We start from the raw sequence: 18,460 nt of genomic DNA, 5'->3' as shown, positions 1-18,460 counted from the left end.
CAACGTTGAACGCAGGGAGGAAGATAGTTCACACAAATAGTCCATCCGCTCAGGAAAAATGAAGACGATCCTCAAGTAGATCATTATTCAAATTATCCGAATGAATTCACGATCACCAGATCGCAGATGCTGTGGAACGAAGTCTTCAGGCTTTCGAGCTCCTGTCTAACATACACCAAGCCTCCGCCACTGAGCAACGCAGAGAGATTTTAATTCTAAAGATTCTAAAGATTCTAAAGAATAAGATTTCAAAGTTATTTACAGAAGAAAAAAAACCAGATCGAATGAAGTCAAAATTCTCTTTTTCCTTAGCACTACAACCTCGAAAGGTGTCGGAATGCCATTTCTTGCTTCCTGTGACTTAATTGTACTCGTAGCTGGTAATAGTCAGTCTAGCGTACGGGTGGGGTGGGGGGGGGGGGTGGGGGTTGAGTCTGGATGGGATTTGAATTGCTTTCATGCCGTGCAAATATAAAATGCTAAAATTCTAATTTAAATAATATAGACCTCTTTTCAATTAATGACTCCTTACACATACAACCGGCATAATACCTATATGTTCTAACAAATAGTTTAAATAGTTGTTCAATAACGCAGATTTCGCCACCCTTAACCAAACCCTTTGCAAATGTTTCTTTAGTACGAACAAACCCATTCAATTTTAAATGCTTTTCTAAAATGCTCGAAGTATTTACTCGATCCAACGAATAGCCATTGGTACGGTGCATAACCAAAGGCGTAGTTGAAAACAAAATTTATGCATACAACAGTTTCCGAAATCAGGGTGCTTGACACAACCTTTTAGTGGATATTATTTCCTTCTCGCAGTTTCTTACCTCCCTGCATGCCTCATCGATGTTCACCGACCATCTTTATGTTGCGTTCGGTGTCTAGTCGACTTTTTCACTACAGCCCAGTAGCGCGGAGCGGTGAGACTTTTCGTATTCCGTTTGCAATGGAATTCTACTGTTATGTTTCCTGCTTGCTTGCTTTGTGCCTCTGTGTGTGTATGTGTATTTGTATGTAGCCTACGCCCGTGTGGAAGTGCACCCATTCCCGGGGCTATTATGTTCACCCCAACAACAACAAAAACAAGACACATGACCCCTATCTCCTGGTGCCCATGTCCATGTGCGAAAACTTTTGAACTTTACACTCATAAATCTGGTAAGCCGAACGGTCGGATTTTTACTTGTACTACAAAACCCGTCGAATTCGGGCTGTTCCTACAAATGGGATTACAACACTTTACATGGCGTTCCAGTTCGAAGCAAGTTGGTGTGGTGCGAAAAGTTGTAGATATATATTGCATGGCTGGCATTTGGTAAAAGTTCGTCTTTTTTCACTCTCACTCTCTCTCTCTCTCTCTCTCTCTCTCTCTCTCTCTCTCTCTTTACGGATGACTTCGGTTCGGATGGTACGACATTCCGAACCAAACAAGAGTTAGTGCCGCCTTGCACGCTCGAACGATTAGTATGGCGGCGCAATTTATTAAATCTCCGTACTTTTATTATAACCTCTGAGCTCTACCCATTGCTCTAAACGGTGTGTCGATTTCCTTGCGAATTATTGTCTATACTTCGGTTATGCTATCATGTTTTTTTGCGATAAGCGGTCCTATCGAACGAAAGCAATATTGGTAAATTTGATTTAAAATGCTGTTGTCAGCCCTAGTACTACGACCAAACAAGTGATTTGTAATATTTTCAACAAAACTCAGAAGACAGTAGCAGTGGTCGCGCTGGAAGCAATAAATTGTTTACCGAGGTCAAAAATCCTTCCGAGGGCTGTTTGCCATCACAGCGGTCGAATTTTCGATATTGAATTACTCCATTATTCAGAAGAAATCATTGCTCCCATCGGGACCCCCGGCAGGATCCATTTCCATTCCGATGACGCGCACTGAAAAGCCGCCCAGAATGTGCAGAAACATTTCTTATGAAATGGTCGCGGCAAGCTGGCTGCCATTTATGCCTTTTTTTGTGTCCTCTACTTTGCACATGGGAAATCTTCCTCCGTACCCCGTAAGAGAGTGTAGCATGGGAGACGGGAAGGAAAAACCAACTTCCCGCAAAAAAAATCAAGCACCATTCAAGGCTGGCAAGGCGTGAGAAAAACAAGCATAACTCAGACACGCGGGCATCTTTCGCTGACAAGTAAAGAAAAAGTGGTTTCACTCACAAGGCTGCGGGAACCAAACAAGAGTCATTCGCTAGGAGCGCTTTGTAAAGCAGAGTATAAACAAAAAGCCTTCACAAGGAAAGGCGTTGAAGGCGCTATGGGAAGCGCACAAATAGCATGGTGCATTGGCCACGTGCGTACGCGCCAAAGTGGAATGGACGGGAAAATGTCTCTCCGTGTTTCGGATAGCAAAAAGCTAAGGGAGCAATTAATTTTTTCCCGCTACAGCAGAAAAAGGCAACACCATTACCGTCTAAGGAAATCGCATAAGAAACCTACATTGCGGAAAAAACGGTTGATCATACACACAGACACACACACACACACACACACACACACACACACACACACACACACAGTGCATCGCGCTGTTGGAGCTCGATAGGCCCAAAAACAAAACAAACCAGTGAAGATAGGCAACAGGGGAGGCAACAAAATGTGTTCAATGGCAAAAACACATTCCCAGCAGTGAGCGAAGCGAAACAAATTTGATTAATGATACACTGTAGGTGGATCGCTTGTGTTGCGCAGCCATAGCCAACAGAAACACTAAATATCAACAGTAAAAGAAACGAAACTCAGAAATGGTCCATATATCGGCTCGAAGGAACGGAAAGAATATATTCGTCTCATGGTCTCGGTGAAGTTGTAACCGTTGAATGTGAACAGCGAGTTTGAATTCGTTTGTCAAATTGAAAGGTTCGAATAGAGGACTTTTAAGAGGTCTAAACAATAGATTACTTTTATCAAGAAAGGACGGTGGAGGATCAGATGCACTTAGTGCATGGCTTTGGAACTGGAAGATATTTTGGTCTTATAATATGCAAACATACTTCTCAAGGTATGGTATATCCTTTGTCAAACGAGGTGTCTCCAAAGGCAGCTTTTTTGAGAAGCCTTCCCCCTAACAACTTTCTTCGCACCCCACAACAGCTGTTTCGCATGGTTCGTTGGCAGAGCATCTGAGGTGAGAATCAACTCGGAAGGTTCCTCTATTCCATCTCGCCACAGTTTCACGGGCATGACCGTGACCTAGCAGGACCGACTCCAAGGTTGGTAACAGCAGCAACGGATACCATCACGTTGACCATATCCTCTGATTGTGTGTGGACCTCGATGCAGGAAGACCCGAGTTCTTAGCAGCATTTTGAGCATCAGGAAAAAGCTCTGCTGTGCCTATTCTTGTCATCCTGATTCATAAAGACCACCAATAACCGCGAATTATTTTTTAAATCGCCCAAGAAATCGGAATCATCCTATGATTACTTTTCTGTTCCCCCCGGAGATAGTAGATACTATCGTTACAAAAGTCCTAATTATCATGCTCAAGTGTTTGACAAAACTCTCTCAATCGTAGAACCGACATTATGATTGCTAAATTGGCTATCCGTTTTACAGCGCAGAGGGCTTGCATTACGTAAGCTTTTATTCTAACGTCCGCATTACGTTTGCCAAGCAGAGACTCGATTTTAACAAAATTTCTTCTGGTTTCCCAGATCTAAGGAAAAGATTTTATTGCGGACTTTGAAGCAGTTAAGTTTTGAAGAAACTAACTTAACAAGGCATTTCCTCCCTACGTTAAATTTGAACGAGACGAACGATGGAAAATAGTGAATAAATAAGAATGTGAAGAAATTGCTGAGCAGATCCTGCGGGGCTAAACAATTTTGTGTTTTGAATAGCACACATACCCGTTCCTTACTCTGTTGGTAGATTTTGTGTAGCTATCATTGAATTGTATTCAAATGTTATAATGAGCCATCGAATCTTTGAAAGCAAGACAAAATGTCGACGAAAGTATGACTTCCATAAAAAGAAGAGTACCGTAACTAGCACTAAAGTTTAGGCATTTGCTGTTATTTTGTGCTTCTTTCTATATGTTCATGTTTCGTATTCAATAGTTTCTAGTTTATGAGCCCGTGACCTTTCAATGTTTATGCTGACCAACAACATGTTTATATGCCGGTTGCTTCCCTGCAATAATGGTTGACCCAAAATCGAAAACAGTAGTCTGATATTGTTGAAGATGGTAGTTTTGTTGACGTTCTATAGTTTCCAGGATGGCCCAGGACATTTTCGATTCTCTGGTTGCACTAGAGGTACCGAGGATTGAAGCTCGCCAGATTAGAAACACAGCATGGCGACGTCAACAAAGGTGATCAGCATCAAAATCATCCTTGGGAACTGATGGCAAGAACAGACTTATTTCCAACACCACCCCAACCAAAGGAAGCATCAATTGGAACTGCAATTTTAACCGAGCCCACCCAGGATAATGTGCATTAAAAGTATGGGTGATGGAAATATCTCTCAATAGAAAGCTTTCCAAGAATTGTGTAGTTTAGGTAAATACATTGTTGTAAAGTTAAATGGGCGGTCCGGTGGCCGAGGCGACAGCGGCGCCGGTCTTCACACGGCAGGGCCGGGGTTCAAATCCCATCCAGACCGCCTCCCCGTACGAAAGGCTGACTACTTGTCTACGGGTAAAATTAAGTCACAGAAAGCCAGAAATGGCAGGCCGAGACCTCTCGAGGTTGTAGTGCCACAGAAGAAGAAGAAGAAGAAAGTTAAATGGAATGACCGCTCTACAGAGAATACCGAATTCTATTGAATAATTCACTAATATTGGATCATTGTATCGAAAAATTAAAATGAATGAGGATATGCATTGAAAATTACAATTATAAAAAATAAGCAAACGTATCTTCAACTCTAAAAACCTGTCCTATGAGTTGCACAAAAAACTGATGTCGCGAATGTCTAAAAAGGACCCCAGCTACCCAGGTATTCCTTGCTGATCAAACTTCCCAAAATCGAACACTTGTCCACGAGTTTCAGAATCTGGTGCGACCCCCAATACCATACGTGTGCAGCTTCACACGCTGACCTAAAAATTTAAAGCACTTTGCTAATCTTCTTTTCGCAACGCTTCGTACCGACCACTTGCGCCCAACTACTGCGCTGCGAGCGAAACAGAGTGCATAAATTGACATTCAGACAGCAGCCCGGCAAACCGGACACCGTCATGAGACCGCGAAACTCTATAAATCTTCACGCTTCACGTTCACAGCCACAAATCAATCTCCGATCTGACACAGCCGTACTCACCAAGTCGGTGGAAGGGACACTGGTCCATCAGTGCTTGTTCGCACCAGCGCAATCGATGGGTACGCACACCCACGGTGAAAGGAATGAGCGGAGCTAATGAAAATTCAAATCACTCAGTTGTCGACGGTGGAAGCGGATTGTGTGGGCAGCTCGAAACCGGAACTCGGTGCATCCCGATTTCAATCGAGGCTTCCAATCAAGTGAACGAAATCTCCACTCCATCTCATCGATTGTGAGTTTTCCGAAGCTCTGGACTGTTCCATGCTCGTTCCTGGTTCCTATTTCACAACCGTGCAAACATCTTTGCTCGTTGGAAGCAAAAACTTATGGAAAGAGGAAAAAATGCAACCTATCTCGTACAACCATAAAACCAGCCTGGCTTAAGGCTTGGTAAGAGGCTGACACGAGACTTGGGAAGGTTTGCGATCGCTTTTGTTTTTTCGTTCACAGTACACCAGTGCTCAGTGTAGATTTGTATCAACTTTGTTCAGTGCTCATAAAGCATTCCCATGGCATCCAATTCCCAGTGCGATGGATAAGAATACCCGCCTTCTATTCTTATCATTAGCTTTGTCAGCTTTGTGAAACATTGTGCGTGTTGATTCAACTGTATTCTGATCCGTGAGCCATAGTTTCTAGGAGCGAGTTGGAATTATAAATACCGTGTCACATTCGTTCCTCATTTCAATCTTGTCAAGTTGATTTGATAGACTAGTTTCAATGATTTTCATTATAGCTTCAAATTGAACGAAGTAGAATCAGTTTGAATTTTCACTTCTAATATTCCAAACACTCGTTACATATCCCGTGCCTCGTTTGTTGAGATACATTCGAGTACACTATTTAGCAAAGGAGCCCAAGTTTTGTTGCACATATTTTACTGCTGTGTACATCTCCAACGCTCGCTCGTTCGTTTGGGAAACTGTGTCGTTCCGAATCATAAGTCGTGATGATGTAGTTTCGTGCTGCGATCCTTTCGCCAGAAGGCGCTACCGTGCATTGCGTAGCGGTGAAGAAACCCGGTTCCGGCACTATTTCATTTGCGGTTATGCTCTGTTTATGCGTTCGTGAAAATGTTCACGCAGATCGAAAAACTCATAATGGCGACTGGGAAAGAAAGTAAACATGTCAAATAGGTAGAAAAAATGATTGTCAAAATTTGTCCCTCAGGAGCCGAAAAAACCGAAGTGGTGGTAGATGTGGAGCAACAACAAAAAAAACAGGATCTGCGTACACCCGCTCACTCTCGGGAGAGCAATGCATGAGGGTAACGCCACATAGATCAAGTACAGTTGGCGTTCGAGGCTTGGAGCGCTAGCAGAGCCTCAGAAACTTCCCCAAAAAATATAGTATGCCGAGGAGGGAGAAAAAAAAGGCCAACCGAAATTGTTGTTCGTGACGATATTTTTTGTGGATTTGATTTCCGTTCTGTTTTTTGCTCACCCCATTTCCCCATTCTTTGGCCTCGTCTCGATACTCTCCCTTGTCTCCGGGGTTTCGTCTTCTCTGTGGCCATCAATGAGCTTGCTGCGAACCGGAAAAAGCAGGCTGCTAACAGGATCACTCGCGGCCGCATTTATCGAGCCCTCTTTCCTGCCAGCTAGCGCAGCTGAACGGTTCTGTCCCAGAGCGTCGAGCGAACTTCCCCTCCCAACCGGAGCCATTTGGTGAGATCATTTGAAAACAAAAAAAAACAAATACCAACATTCATGCGTAGACACACAGCCACACGTGCAAACATATAAAAATGCCAATCGGATCGGGCAGTATTGGCGTCTGGATATTGGCTTTCCTCGAACGGGCTTTCCCGCCAGCGCAGTGTCCGATGGTTCAGCGGCGAAAATCAGCTTTGCTGTCCGGAACGGAGACAAACTACGCCGCAAAATAGATAAGAAATAAATTGCTAGTATTTCCCGCCAGTATCTGTTGTTTTTTTTTTTTTTTTCTTTCTTCCTTTGTATTGGTGGCCCTTACGTCGGTGTCCTGCTTTTTTGTCGCTTTCCGGTCGATAAACAACATCGATAAAGACTCCTCAACCCCACTGAATTGAGAATGTTTTCGTAGTGAACTTTCGAAACGGTGGGCCGGATTGGAAGCATGGATGCTCGTTTGGTGATCTTCTAGGTAGCTTACTTAAGCTGCTTGTTCTTCCACCCATTTTGTTATGAAATCACCTTAGAAGGCTGACCGTGGATGTGTGGATGTGTATGGGTTTGTGAATAATTGTGTCTGCGTAAATGAATGCGAGCTTTAGGGTTTTTTTAAGATCCTTACCTTTATCAATGATGTCATTGGCATGTGACACTGGAATAGAGCGCCTTGCAGTAGTTTGGTCTTACGCAATAAATCGAAGGTCGCTGATAGTAGGATGACTAAATATTACCGATATGTCCGTAACAGAAATTTATACTAATCGTACCCCAATCATTTGCCACAATTGATCTGCAGAATATTCTTGATCTTTGCTCATGTCTCTTCTGAGGTTCATCATTTATTTGTAATATTCTTTGTATTGAGTTTGAATCAAATTCGATTTTTTTTATTAAAGCACCTCAAGGCTAGAGCATCGACACATGAAGCAAATATATTTAACAAGCGCTACATTAAATAAATACGTTTTTTTTTATTTCATGAACTAAGTAAATTAAATCAAAGATATAAAAAGATATATGCTAAGACTACTTGAGACGGAGGATTCAAAACAGTAGAATATTTGACAAAAATGTAACATTCACACTCCTTTTCTTTCTTCTCATGAAGAGAAAAATCTCTCTGCGATATAATGCATATAAAAAAATATAATAAAAGCTTTTGTCTTGTTTAAAATTTACATTAAAGCTCTATATTCCCATAACCCACCTGATACAGAATTCCGATCTATATAATGATAATGAGGAAACATGTAAGGGAATGTTTCATATAGATTGTGGAATATTGCAAGCCCGTTGTTGAACTTTGCAATAAAATAATAATATCTTGCATATTTTTCTTCTTATTTGGCTCGAATTGGGTTGAATTATATTATTCATAGCTAGAGGATTTTTCCAGTGCTCGAGATGAAGGTACAAACGAGATTAGAAATCCAGTTCTGCCTTGTGAAGACGGGCGCCGCATGCAGACCGGAATCACACGCACAGTTATAGAATATCAGGCTGAGTTTTACGCAATATTTGACTCTCAGGATAGACATGGTACTTGTTTTCAATTCACAACGACGCAAGAGACGTGAGAAGATTATGTATAAAAATCAACTGTTTAACATATACTTTTACTCTTCCAGCTGCTATAGAATAACCCAGCAGCGATTCCTAACCACTGACCCGTCAGAGACAAATGTGATCGTTTTTTAACACTCAATATTCACCTAATATTATACCACACACTTTCTTACACGAACGCGAGAACGATTTTTCTTCGCTTCTAAATTACCGACACTCAAACCGTGGCAAACCATTAAGCCACTTTCAGCATACGTAGCAAACGAGCGCGCTGATCTCGTGTTGTGCTGCCAGCGCACTGTAGCGCAAGCAAAACACAAAAATTCCTCTTCCTTCCGCTTTCGAAGCGAATAAATGAACGCCACATGGTGATTGATTGTAGGGGATTTGCGTTCCTCGGGTTTATTTTTTTGCTCCTGCAACCATGGATAGGATGACGACCGACGACACCTACCACACCCAAGCCCAGTAAGGACAGTGGCAAAAACAGTATGCCGACAGCTAATCAACAGCTGTGTGACTCCGACCACCGATTGCTGTGTCGTCGAAAAGGGGATCCAGCGTGGGGATGGAATGGTTTTTCATTACGTTCTCGTGGTTCGGTTGTCAAACGCAATTTCATTTTCCCACTGCTCACTTATTGGCTGTTAAGTCTGGCTTGTGTGTATGAGTGTGTATGCCAGTATGCATTCCCTTTTTTCAGGAGCATTAACAACAAATCCTTCAGCAACCGTCCGAGATAGATAAATGGACTAATGTCGTGCATTTTCTTTTTTTCACATTTTTGTTCCTCGATTTCTTAATCATTCGCCATTTGGTGTGGACATTCTGGCTTCTACTATTACTACTAACAGATCCACTTTTTATGCTCGCCTTCTTTCGTTTCATATTACATCGTTATATCAGCGGTCACTTTCCAACGAAAGCCACGTGGTGATGAAGGCGGTCGAAACGAATTACTCAGGAAAGTACAGCTGTGAGGTGTCGGCCGATGCACCATCCTTCCACACGATCATCGTCTCAGGGGACATGGAAGTTATCGGTAAGTATGTTGGCCTTTGTGTATGTGTGAATTGGACCATTTCTTTCGGGATTGTTTGTGGAAATGGCAAATAATTATGGTTGTCCTATCCCACCGTTGCTCTAGTCCGGAACTATCGTTCGGTTTAAGTGGGAGCGGTAGAAGAGCTTTGCGAAAAATGCTGGCTATGGAGGTTGCATGCTGAATGGTTTATTTTAGACGGGAATCCGCCCTCGAAACTGTTTTCCCCCTGCAGGCTCTTTTTATAAGTAGCTAAAATTTTTAGGGACATCAATTATGTGGTACCTCAGCAGCTAGGTGACTGGCTATCAGTATAGATTTGTAATTTATTACGACTGGCGATAGAGTTAACTAGAGGATAGAGTACACAACTTCGTTTTGTCGATCGTTTAGAGGTCTATTGTAACAGTTCAATGTGATACAACTCTGATAACATAAGGTACAACTCTAAATGTGATATTAATATTGCATTTTTCTTTTGAAGATATGTTGAAATATTCGGATTAGGTCACAACCATGTACCATGTGGCCTTTTCCACGAGGAGGAGATTTTCATAGAAACCCATGGAATCACCAATTGCAAACGTTGCAGGATTCGTACCGACTAAAACCTCCTTGAGGCTTTCGCCAAACACTCCCATATTACCAACGGGGGTGCGACATTGAATGTAAATGATATAAACGATTTTTGCATGAGCAATCCGTCCCGGCGTCGCACCGTGACAGTGAGGGTTGTCGGGCGCCTTAGCTTCACGATCACCGTTGGTTACCGAAGAGCTAATGAGACTCTTCCAGCATTCAACGGTGAATTGCTGCCTGTCGCGGCAGCATGTTCTTCCATGAAGATCCTAATCACCGCTACATTATGATGTCAGAATCACTGATCTCTGCTGTACTACTTTCGACGCAAATACGTCGCTGCTGCAGGCGAGTTAGGATCCTCCTAATGGTCTCTGCCATAGCGGTACCACGGGCCTTGCATAAACGTAACATGCAGTGGAAACTTCCTCAATATACAATTCGTACATTGCTTGGCTAATTTCTTTTGACTTTGTTTTTTGGTCTTAGACCTTGAGACTGTATCGTAAAAAGAATTCCAGTGTTCTTTGTATCAGAATTTTTATACCTCTATATTCAGTAATGTTCGTGGAAGGTGTTGAGAACGAATTTTACTGGAATACTTCTATTGGTAAAGCAGCTAGCGCGCCACCGATCTAACGCATCATTAATACCATATTTGGAACTAGGTAAGAATTGATGCTAATCGATCGAGATTATTTGCTTGTATCCGATTAACAGCAGCCAAGGCATTGTGCTAAGGATTGTGTTCAGCCCAGCAGCAAATGAAAGCTTCAGCTCTTTTATTGCAGAGGCTTCATCAGCTTCAGAGAAAACTTACACAAAAATCGTCATTATTATCAAAAGAGCTGTAACTTTAACCATTTTTAGTTAAGGGTAAGTTTAATTGAAACAAGTTGTTTTGAAAACATTACTCAAAATGCTTCAGGTTTAATTTTCCTATTATGAGCCTCAAGGCTACTCTGTATCAGAGGCAGTCGTTGCTGAGGTCTTCGCACTGCAGAACTGTACATCGTAACTTGTCTTTATCTGCCCTCTGTAAACAGGACAATAATGGTACGATATCTCTTAGTTTTAAAATCATTCAATTACAAGGAGTAGTAGCAGTACGTTGACATTATTTATAGATCAAAATTTAGATTAGTTAGGAAAACTAAAATTTCATAACAAATTATATCTGTTTATTGTGATGAACAGAAACATGGGTTTAAACTGTTCTTCTTCCCCCCGTTCATTCGTCTCTTTCTTTCCACCTCCTCAGTGCAGATGTCCATCAATTTGGTAAACACTTTAAAGACCGATCCCACCATCCCGTTACAGTAAATACACTGCTCGGGGAAAATATTACCAGAATTACTGAGAAAATTTTTCAGCCAAATATGATTACCACGCTTGCATTCCGGTGAAGACAACTCGACTGCTCGACCCTCCGTTGAGTTTGAACATTCAACAGCGTCCCCCCAACCCGAATGACAACCAACGCTTACCGGTTACCGTCCGTAGCCGTGAGGCGTACAATTTAATATGGCCAATAAAAAATTATTAGATTTTGATCTCGACGGTTTCCATCGATCCCGGACCACGGTTTGCCACTGCTTTCACTCACTTTGAAACATTGCGACGTTGTCATCGCAGTAATGTCCCAGGTTCTTGTCCACCTTCTTCTCCTCCTCCTCCACCACCATCACACCTCACCCAACACCGTGCCACCATGCCTATCTGGCCTTTCCGTTTGACATTTGCAACCATTCGCGTTGGGGCCTGCGGGTGCAAAAGCACTCGAAACCACTTGCTCCGTCATCAATGGTAGCGAAGGTGGCGGTAACGGTTTTGCTATCGGGTGCGCTTTATTCGCACCCGGTCCACTGTTACCGATGATGTTTTCGAGTTTTCTTTTTTTTTGCATCTCCTTTTCGTTCCCACCCTCGGGCAGGATGGTTCAATGATTTTTTATTGAATATTACCGCTCCCAGCTGGAGCGTACAAAATTGCCGTGGAATTTATTTATTCCCTGCCAATTCCTCCGCCCGATGGTGCCGATGCTTTCTTCGTTGCAGGCTTGCTTATTTCTTCCCGTGGAAAAAATACCTTAAGACCGTCTTCCCCAGCTTCATCTGCTCCCGTTCGCTCGTGCGAGTTCCTGTTTTCTCCTGACTGTTTTGTTTGATTTTCCATCTTCCATTCTTTCTCGCGATCTAGTGCCATGCAGTAATCGAGTGCTCGGTGAAGCACGCAACGGAACAGACGCAAAAGATAGCCGCGTGACCGCATAAATGTCAGCTCTCCCGAAAAGCGTAACGATGCTCTGCACCGGCAGGCGGCTACGATGTGACGCAATCGCAGCAAATAGGGGCAAATTTGTAAAATCCCTGCGCTTGCAAGCTATTGGGGCGTGCTGGAATTAGGTCTGCAGCGATGAAGCATTAATCCAGCACCAACTGGAGCGTACCAATTTATTGAACGCGCCGGAAAGGAAAGTTTTTCCGTTTTCCTTGTGTTTGGCTTTTTATTTTGTTACGCTTCTTGAAGCACATTTTTTGAACGATGGCAAATGTTTCCTTTCTTCTCGCACCGAATCGGGCGGCAAATGAGTTCTCGTTAGCGTGAACAGTTTTGGGAATAGCAACAAAAAATGAGATAATGATTTGTGCGCTGCGTTTTTGAAATGGGTGGATTATGGCGGTAATTTGAAGCTGTATGGTGGGCAAATATCAAACTTTTTGGATTCACACCATAACGTGAGCGTACAGGGAGTTGCTTTTTAGCGGCATTGGTAGTGGCTTTGTTCAGCTGCTCCTACAACATACCTACCAGTGACAAGGGAGAGAGAGAGAGAGAGAGAGAGAGAGAGAGAGAGAGAGAGAGAGTATGTATTCGGCATATAAAATGTACTAAATAAATATTCGACCGTAAGGTTTACCAAACGCAAACAACGCTTTTGAATACACTTGTCCAACTACTGTACGCTAATGAGCTCATTCTAAATGTAATGCATTCATCTTACCTGCTCACACATAAATCGTTCGCCACTGTTGGAGAATGAACTGTAATTAAAATCGATCATTAGTCAAAAATATGCATTACAACCACGATCGATCCGCATGCAGAACGCGGCTCGCATAATTTGAGTTTCGATTTTAATTATTTTGTTTTGATTAAAACCAAACCAACCTTAAACGGGATCGCTTTCGGGGCCGTGTTAGAGAGATGGCTGATTGGTGAATATGAACATTTTGTGGCTGCAAATCACATATCCCATTACGAATCCCTCGTCTAATTTTGCATCCTATTATGCCGTTTAATAGGATTACATATATGCATTGGACTAGCCCAGCGGCTCCGCATGGCCTGCCCACCATTTAGCGGCAGCCTCCTATCAATTGCTCCCTAATCAGATGCAGTAAATGCATCCCCAGTTATGCCCTCCCCGCCAAACACTTTTGAATCGCATTATCCTTCCCGCAGACAGATCACTCCGTACCGGGGCAGGCAGGGAAAAGGGTGAGGAATCATATATTTGCCAGTCCCGGTGCTTCGCCGAAACCTGCCACCACCGAGACGTTAACAAGGGTGCAGGGTGTGTTAGTAAATGGTGGCGGTGTGGATGCCCCGATTTACGCGACGCTTACACATGCAAACGCTGGAAAGCCTTATTTAATTACATATTAATTACATTGGACGGTCTGGCCGGTTGCACTCACCGCACCAGTTGGCCAGAAAATCAGATTGTCCTGCGCGCTGGTTCGCTTTTGATGTTGCCGGTGTTGTACAGTAGCTTATTTTCTCATCGTTGCCTCCCAGGTTACCGAGGCCACCAACACGACGAAGATGAATAATGCATTAGCTGTAAAATCTTACTAATCATCACGATACACAACATCCAGCAAGTACACTTGCTGGCAAGTGCACAGCGACAAAGGCACACCGGCACCGACGGTATGCGCTGGTCGGTTGTCGCATCGGAGTATAAATTAATGATCTTACCACCGTTCACTCAAACGATATCAACTCTTTTGTTCCGTCCCGGAGAGTCCTTCGACGCTCGGGCTACACCTTGGCGTGCTAATGCAATGCTCTTTTGGCCAGTACGCTTCGGTGGTGCAGGCTGAGCTGCTTGAATGCAGTCCGGCGTGTGGCACGATAAATCACCGCTGCTTGATGGTGACCCTCGTCGAAGTGCAACCCGTAAGAACATCAATAAATCTAATGAACTGTGCTGTGCTGTCGTCGTTGTCATCAGGCGGAGGTCACTTAGCTGCTGAGCGTGCCCGAAAGCGGCCACTACCCGTCATCGCACTTCTGGATAGCTCTAAAAACCCTTTTTTGCTAATCTCAGAAGTGACATCATTTTTCAACATTGCTTGTTCGTTTAATGAATTGTATCGGCGACTTTCAGCGGTTCTGTGTGAAGCATCATTACGGATGGAGAGTAAGACCCAATCATTGATTCTTCTACGTGAGGTGTATGGATTGCATTTGCTTGGGAACACGATTTTAATGTCAATAAGAGTTAGCCACTAAATATCTTAAAAAAGTAATCCCGTATTTTGTACCACGAACTGCATTTTTAGATCAATGATTGCCTTGCAGCTTTATCGATAAAAATTGAAGTCAAAATTTGACTGTCTGGGATCGAAACACATACATACATCAAAAACAAATCATCTTCATTTGTCTTATTCAAATAATTTTTTCCCACCTGATGTCCACATGCGAACGATACGAAAGTCGTTCTTGACAGAAGCTGATCCCTACTGATCTGTATCCTTACGATTCCTTTCTTCTTTTTCTATGTACAACGTTTTACATGCTGTCAAACCAACCAACCAACCAACCGGAACCGGTACCGAACATCGTCTGAACTGCATTGTCGACATTATCATCATTATCATCATCATCGACACCCCGAACCGCCCCAACCATCCGGGTTCAAACAAACATCGCTGATCGACACCTTCTGCCAACAGAGCCGCCGCTCGAACAGCCATCAGTAGCTGGGGTGCAGGCACGATATCGACCGGGAGATATCCTTCGGGCCAACTGCACCTCGCATAATTCTAAACCAGCAGCAAATTTGACGTGGACGATTAATGATGTACCGGTAAGATTTATTGTCTTAGGCGAAGGGCGTAAGACGCGTGCAAATGATGGGAATAAAATAAATAAAATGATTTTTCCACTCGTTACCCGCTTACTCCCGGTTACCGGTATCGAACCAGTGAGACAGTTTTGTACCGCAAAAAAGTACCTGTACCGTGCCAAAGCCATGGCTCGATTCGTTGTCGTAGCCGGGTTGTCGAGCCATTTTCGGCACCGTTTGGCTCATTGCCAATGAATGATGGAACCCCATGCCGATAGATTCGACTTGCAGTAAGCGGAAGAATAAATTGATGGAACGACAAACGACACGACGGCCGTAGTCTTCACGGAAGCACGACGGAAAACAGGACAATGGAGAAAAATCTCTTACGAAGAAGTATAACCAGTACGGTTCTTACGTGTACCATGTTTTACCACAGAAAAGTGCTCGGGCATTGATAATCGGTGAATCGCACGTACCGGCAGCGCATGGGAAGCGCGAGCGTATTTTTTTTCTGTGCGTGTTTGGGCTGTGGTTTGGGCCAGGCAAGCATACGCACGCCGACCCATGAAGCAATACTGAAATGAAATTAGATTTCCGGATTTGACAAACCAACAAAATGAAAAGAAGGATACGGAACAAAGCGAAACACCTCGGCAGAAGGGGGACGGGTAATTCACGTGCGCCGCGCGTACGTTGTAAAGAACGCTGCTTCCGAAATGTTTCATTTTTCTCCTCGAATTGAGATCCTGCCTGTGGGAGTGCCGAAAAACACAAATACAGGGAGTGCCAAACAAAAAACAAAAAAACACATCGGAAATGAAAAAATTGAAAAAACACCCCGATGCCATGTAAAGCTTGCTCAGAAAAACCATCAACGATCACTTGGTTAGCCGAACAATTTTATTCACTAAATGTATGTATGCGTTTGATTTGGAATTCCTACACCAGACCAGCTTGAAGCAAAAGTGAGAGAGAGAGACAGAGCAAGCGCCACCCAGGGCTTGTGGTAACGAAGTAGAAACGAATGAAAATCGAATTTCCCTTCCGTGCGGAATGCTTGACGTGCGATGGGTAAACTGAAGCAGTGAACTGTAAATGTCGCTGCGGCCACAAGGTTTTTTGAGGGATCGCGACAACCCAAACAGGATTTAAAAACCTATTTAAAACATAATTGAATTTACACTTCTCAATCAGAGATAATTTCACGCAAGGTTGACACTGAGCAGAGACATGAACTTTAAGCAGGGCTACGAATAGTACAGGATGCGAATGCTCGAAAAAAAGAGAACATTTTTCGAGAATTGTTACCACTCGAAAAACAGATTACATTAAAAATATATAAAGGATGTTAGGATGCATGCTGGTTTACAAATCTAATAATAAATAAATTAAATCAAGTAATACAAAAGAAGTTCAAACATTTTCCCCGTTTTTTACTGTACAACCTCGAAATTTCTCGGCATGCCAATTGTTTGTTTATCCTTGACTTGATTTTACCCGCAACTGGATAGTCAGTTTAGTGTACGGAAAGCCAGTCCAGAAGGCTCATAGCTTGATGGCACAAAAGTTCAAATATAGGCATTAGTATTTAACATTAGTCCAAAACAATGACCATGTAGATTGTACATTTGTAGCAAACTGGTACTAACATAGCTAAATAGCTAGTTGCCGTCGGTGTAACTTCTTCTTTGACAAAAAAAAAACCTGAGAAGTCTTGATCCGCTATTTCCCGTAGCTGGATAGTCAGATGGGTGGTCTGCCTTCTCTGGAATGCCGCAGTTGATAAAGCCATCTCAAGCTCGGTGGCATAATCTAGATCGTGACATACCCCGGTGGTATAGACAACATTGGCTGAGGCTCTTCTACGTGACAAAAGCTTACCAAAGCTTACTCGAGCAAGCAGCAGTAAATCTAGGATGAGAAATTCGGCCTATCCACCCGGAGCTCTGCTAAGAAACACAGATTTCCCCCTAGTCCTAGAACTCACATGTACCTTTAAGAGTTCATCTTCTTTACCAAACTGACGAAATCTAGACATAGCTGCGTTCAAGAGGAAGATGCTCAGAAAGATGTTTGACCCCGTGAGTGGAAAAGGCCATTACAGGAGCCGCTAGAATGCCGAGCTCTAAGAGTTGTATGGTGATCTCGCCATGGTCCATCGAATAAGACTTATCAAGCTTCGATGGGACAGTCATGTCAAGAGAATGGCACGGACGACCCAGCCCCAGTGGAGGTGCGGTAGCCCAAAAATAATATTTGAGTGACGGTGTTGATGCGTCCGCCAGAATGGTTAGGATTTTTGATTAAGGTAACGAATACACTAGACCGCAAGCGCTATCGATGATTTTTTCTCCATGTCAAGACAGCGAAACGGCTGCAACGTCTCATAAGAAAATAAGAAAAAATTCTCAGCCTAGAGAAATGGAGAACAGTACGGATGAGATTTGAAAATCGTACCTGCACATAATACACTGACGTCACTAGAACGGTGTCCCGGTACTGCCAACATAGCAGTGTTTTTTCTAGCTATGAACTAATATTTCATTCCTACAAAGTCAGTAAAATGGAAATTTGTTTTATTGCGAATCAAAAATATGAACACTCAGCGCTGAACTTTAATCACTTCATTCCACAGACAGTGTGACACGATGGCATACACAATATTGCTTTTGCTCAAAAACCAAACCAACTCCGCCTGCAAGTCAGATAGAATTATTCTAAAAGTTGGCTCTTAATCACTGGAAAACTAATCAAAATGTTGTTTTGTTTAAAATAAATCTTCCCCTTTTTGACACCTTGCCTTCTTCGCTCTTCCCGCCAACAGATCCCACCGCAGTACGTGAAGCTGTACCGACCGATAAGGATACGTTCACCGGGCTGGAGACATCCATCGTCGGTGTCAACTTTATGGTGGCCACGATCATTTCGTGAAAGGAAAGTTGAAGGTAATTATTCACCGGGCAGAATTTGCATCTGCCATCTCATGCTTCTGCTAACCATTGTCATCCGTCGTCATTCATCCGGAAGTTTCGGTAGCTTCTTGTTATGTTGGGTACCCAACCCCCCACCCCCTCTCATAGTTGATGCCGTTGGCGCCCCCTCAGTCTTGTATTTTTATCAACTCATCCTGGGTTTGGGCTAATAAAAAACCGCACAATTCATCCTTGTCAATGCGTACTTTTCTTGTCCACTCTTACAAACGGTTGCACAATCAGTGCGGGTGTTGCCCATTTACTAGTGGTTGACCAT

The 18,460-nt window shown here is 43.2% G+C and overlaps 1 protein-coding gene across 1 annotated transcript in view; it reads left to right on the top strand.

Annotated features, from left to right (window-relative positions):
• Positions 1-18,156, top strand: part of LOC118516654 — a gene marked incomplete at its 3' end in the record, with an annotated part of 65,323 nt that extends 47,167 nt beyond the window's left edge. The window contains exons 4-6 of the mRNA XM_036062618.1: positions 9,414-9,549; positions 15,096-15,229; positions 18,036-18,156. Of these exons, the coding sequence (XP_035918511.1) occupies positions 9,414-9,549; positions 15,096-15,229; positions 18,036-18,156 (391 nt within the window). The remainder of the gene's footprint in view (positions 1-9,413; positions 9,550-15,095; positions 15,230-18,035) is intronic.
• Positions 18,157-18,460: the final 304 nt, after the last annotated feature.

Source organism: Anopheles stephensi, unplaced genomic scaffold, assembly GCF_013141755.1.
Source record: "Anopheles stephensi strain Indian unplaced genomic scaffold, UCI_ANSTEP_V1.0 ucontig37, whole genome shotgun sequence".
NCBI classification, from domain to species: Eukaryota; Metazoa; Arthropoda; class Insecta; order Diptera; family Culicidae; genus Anopheles; species Anopheles stephensi.
The sequence above is the reverse complement of the archived record's forward strand: the minus strand, read 5'-3'. Positions and strand labels throughout refer to the sequence as shown.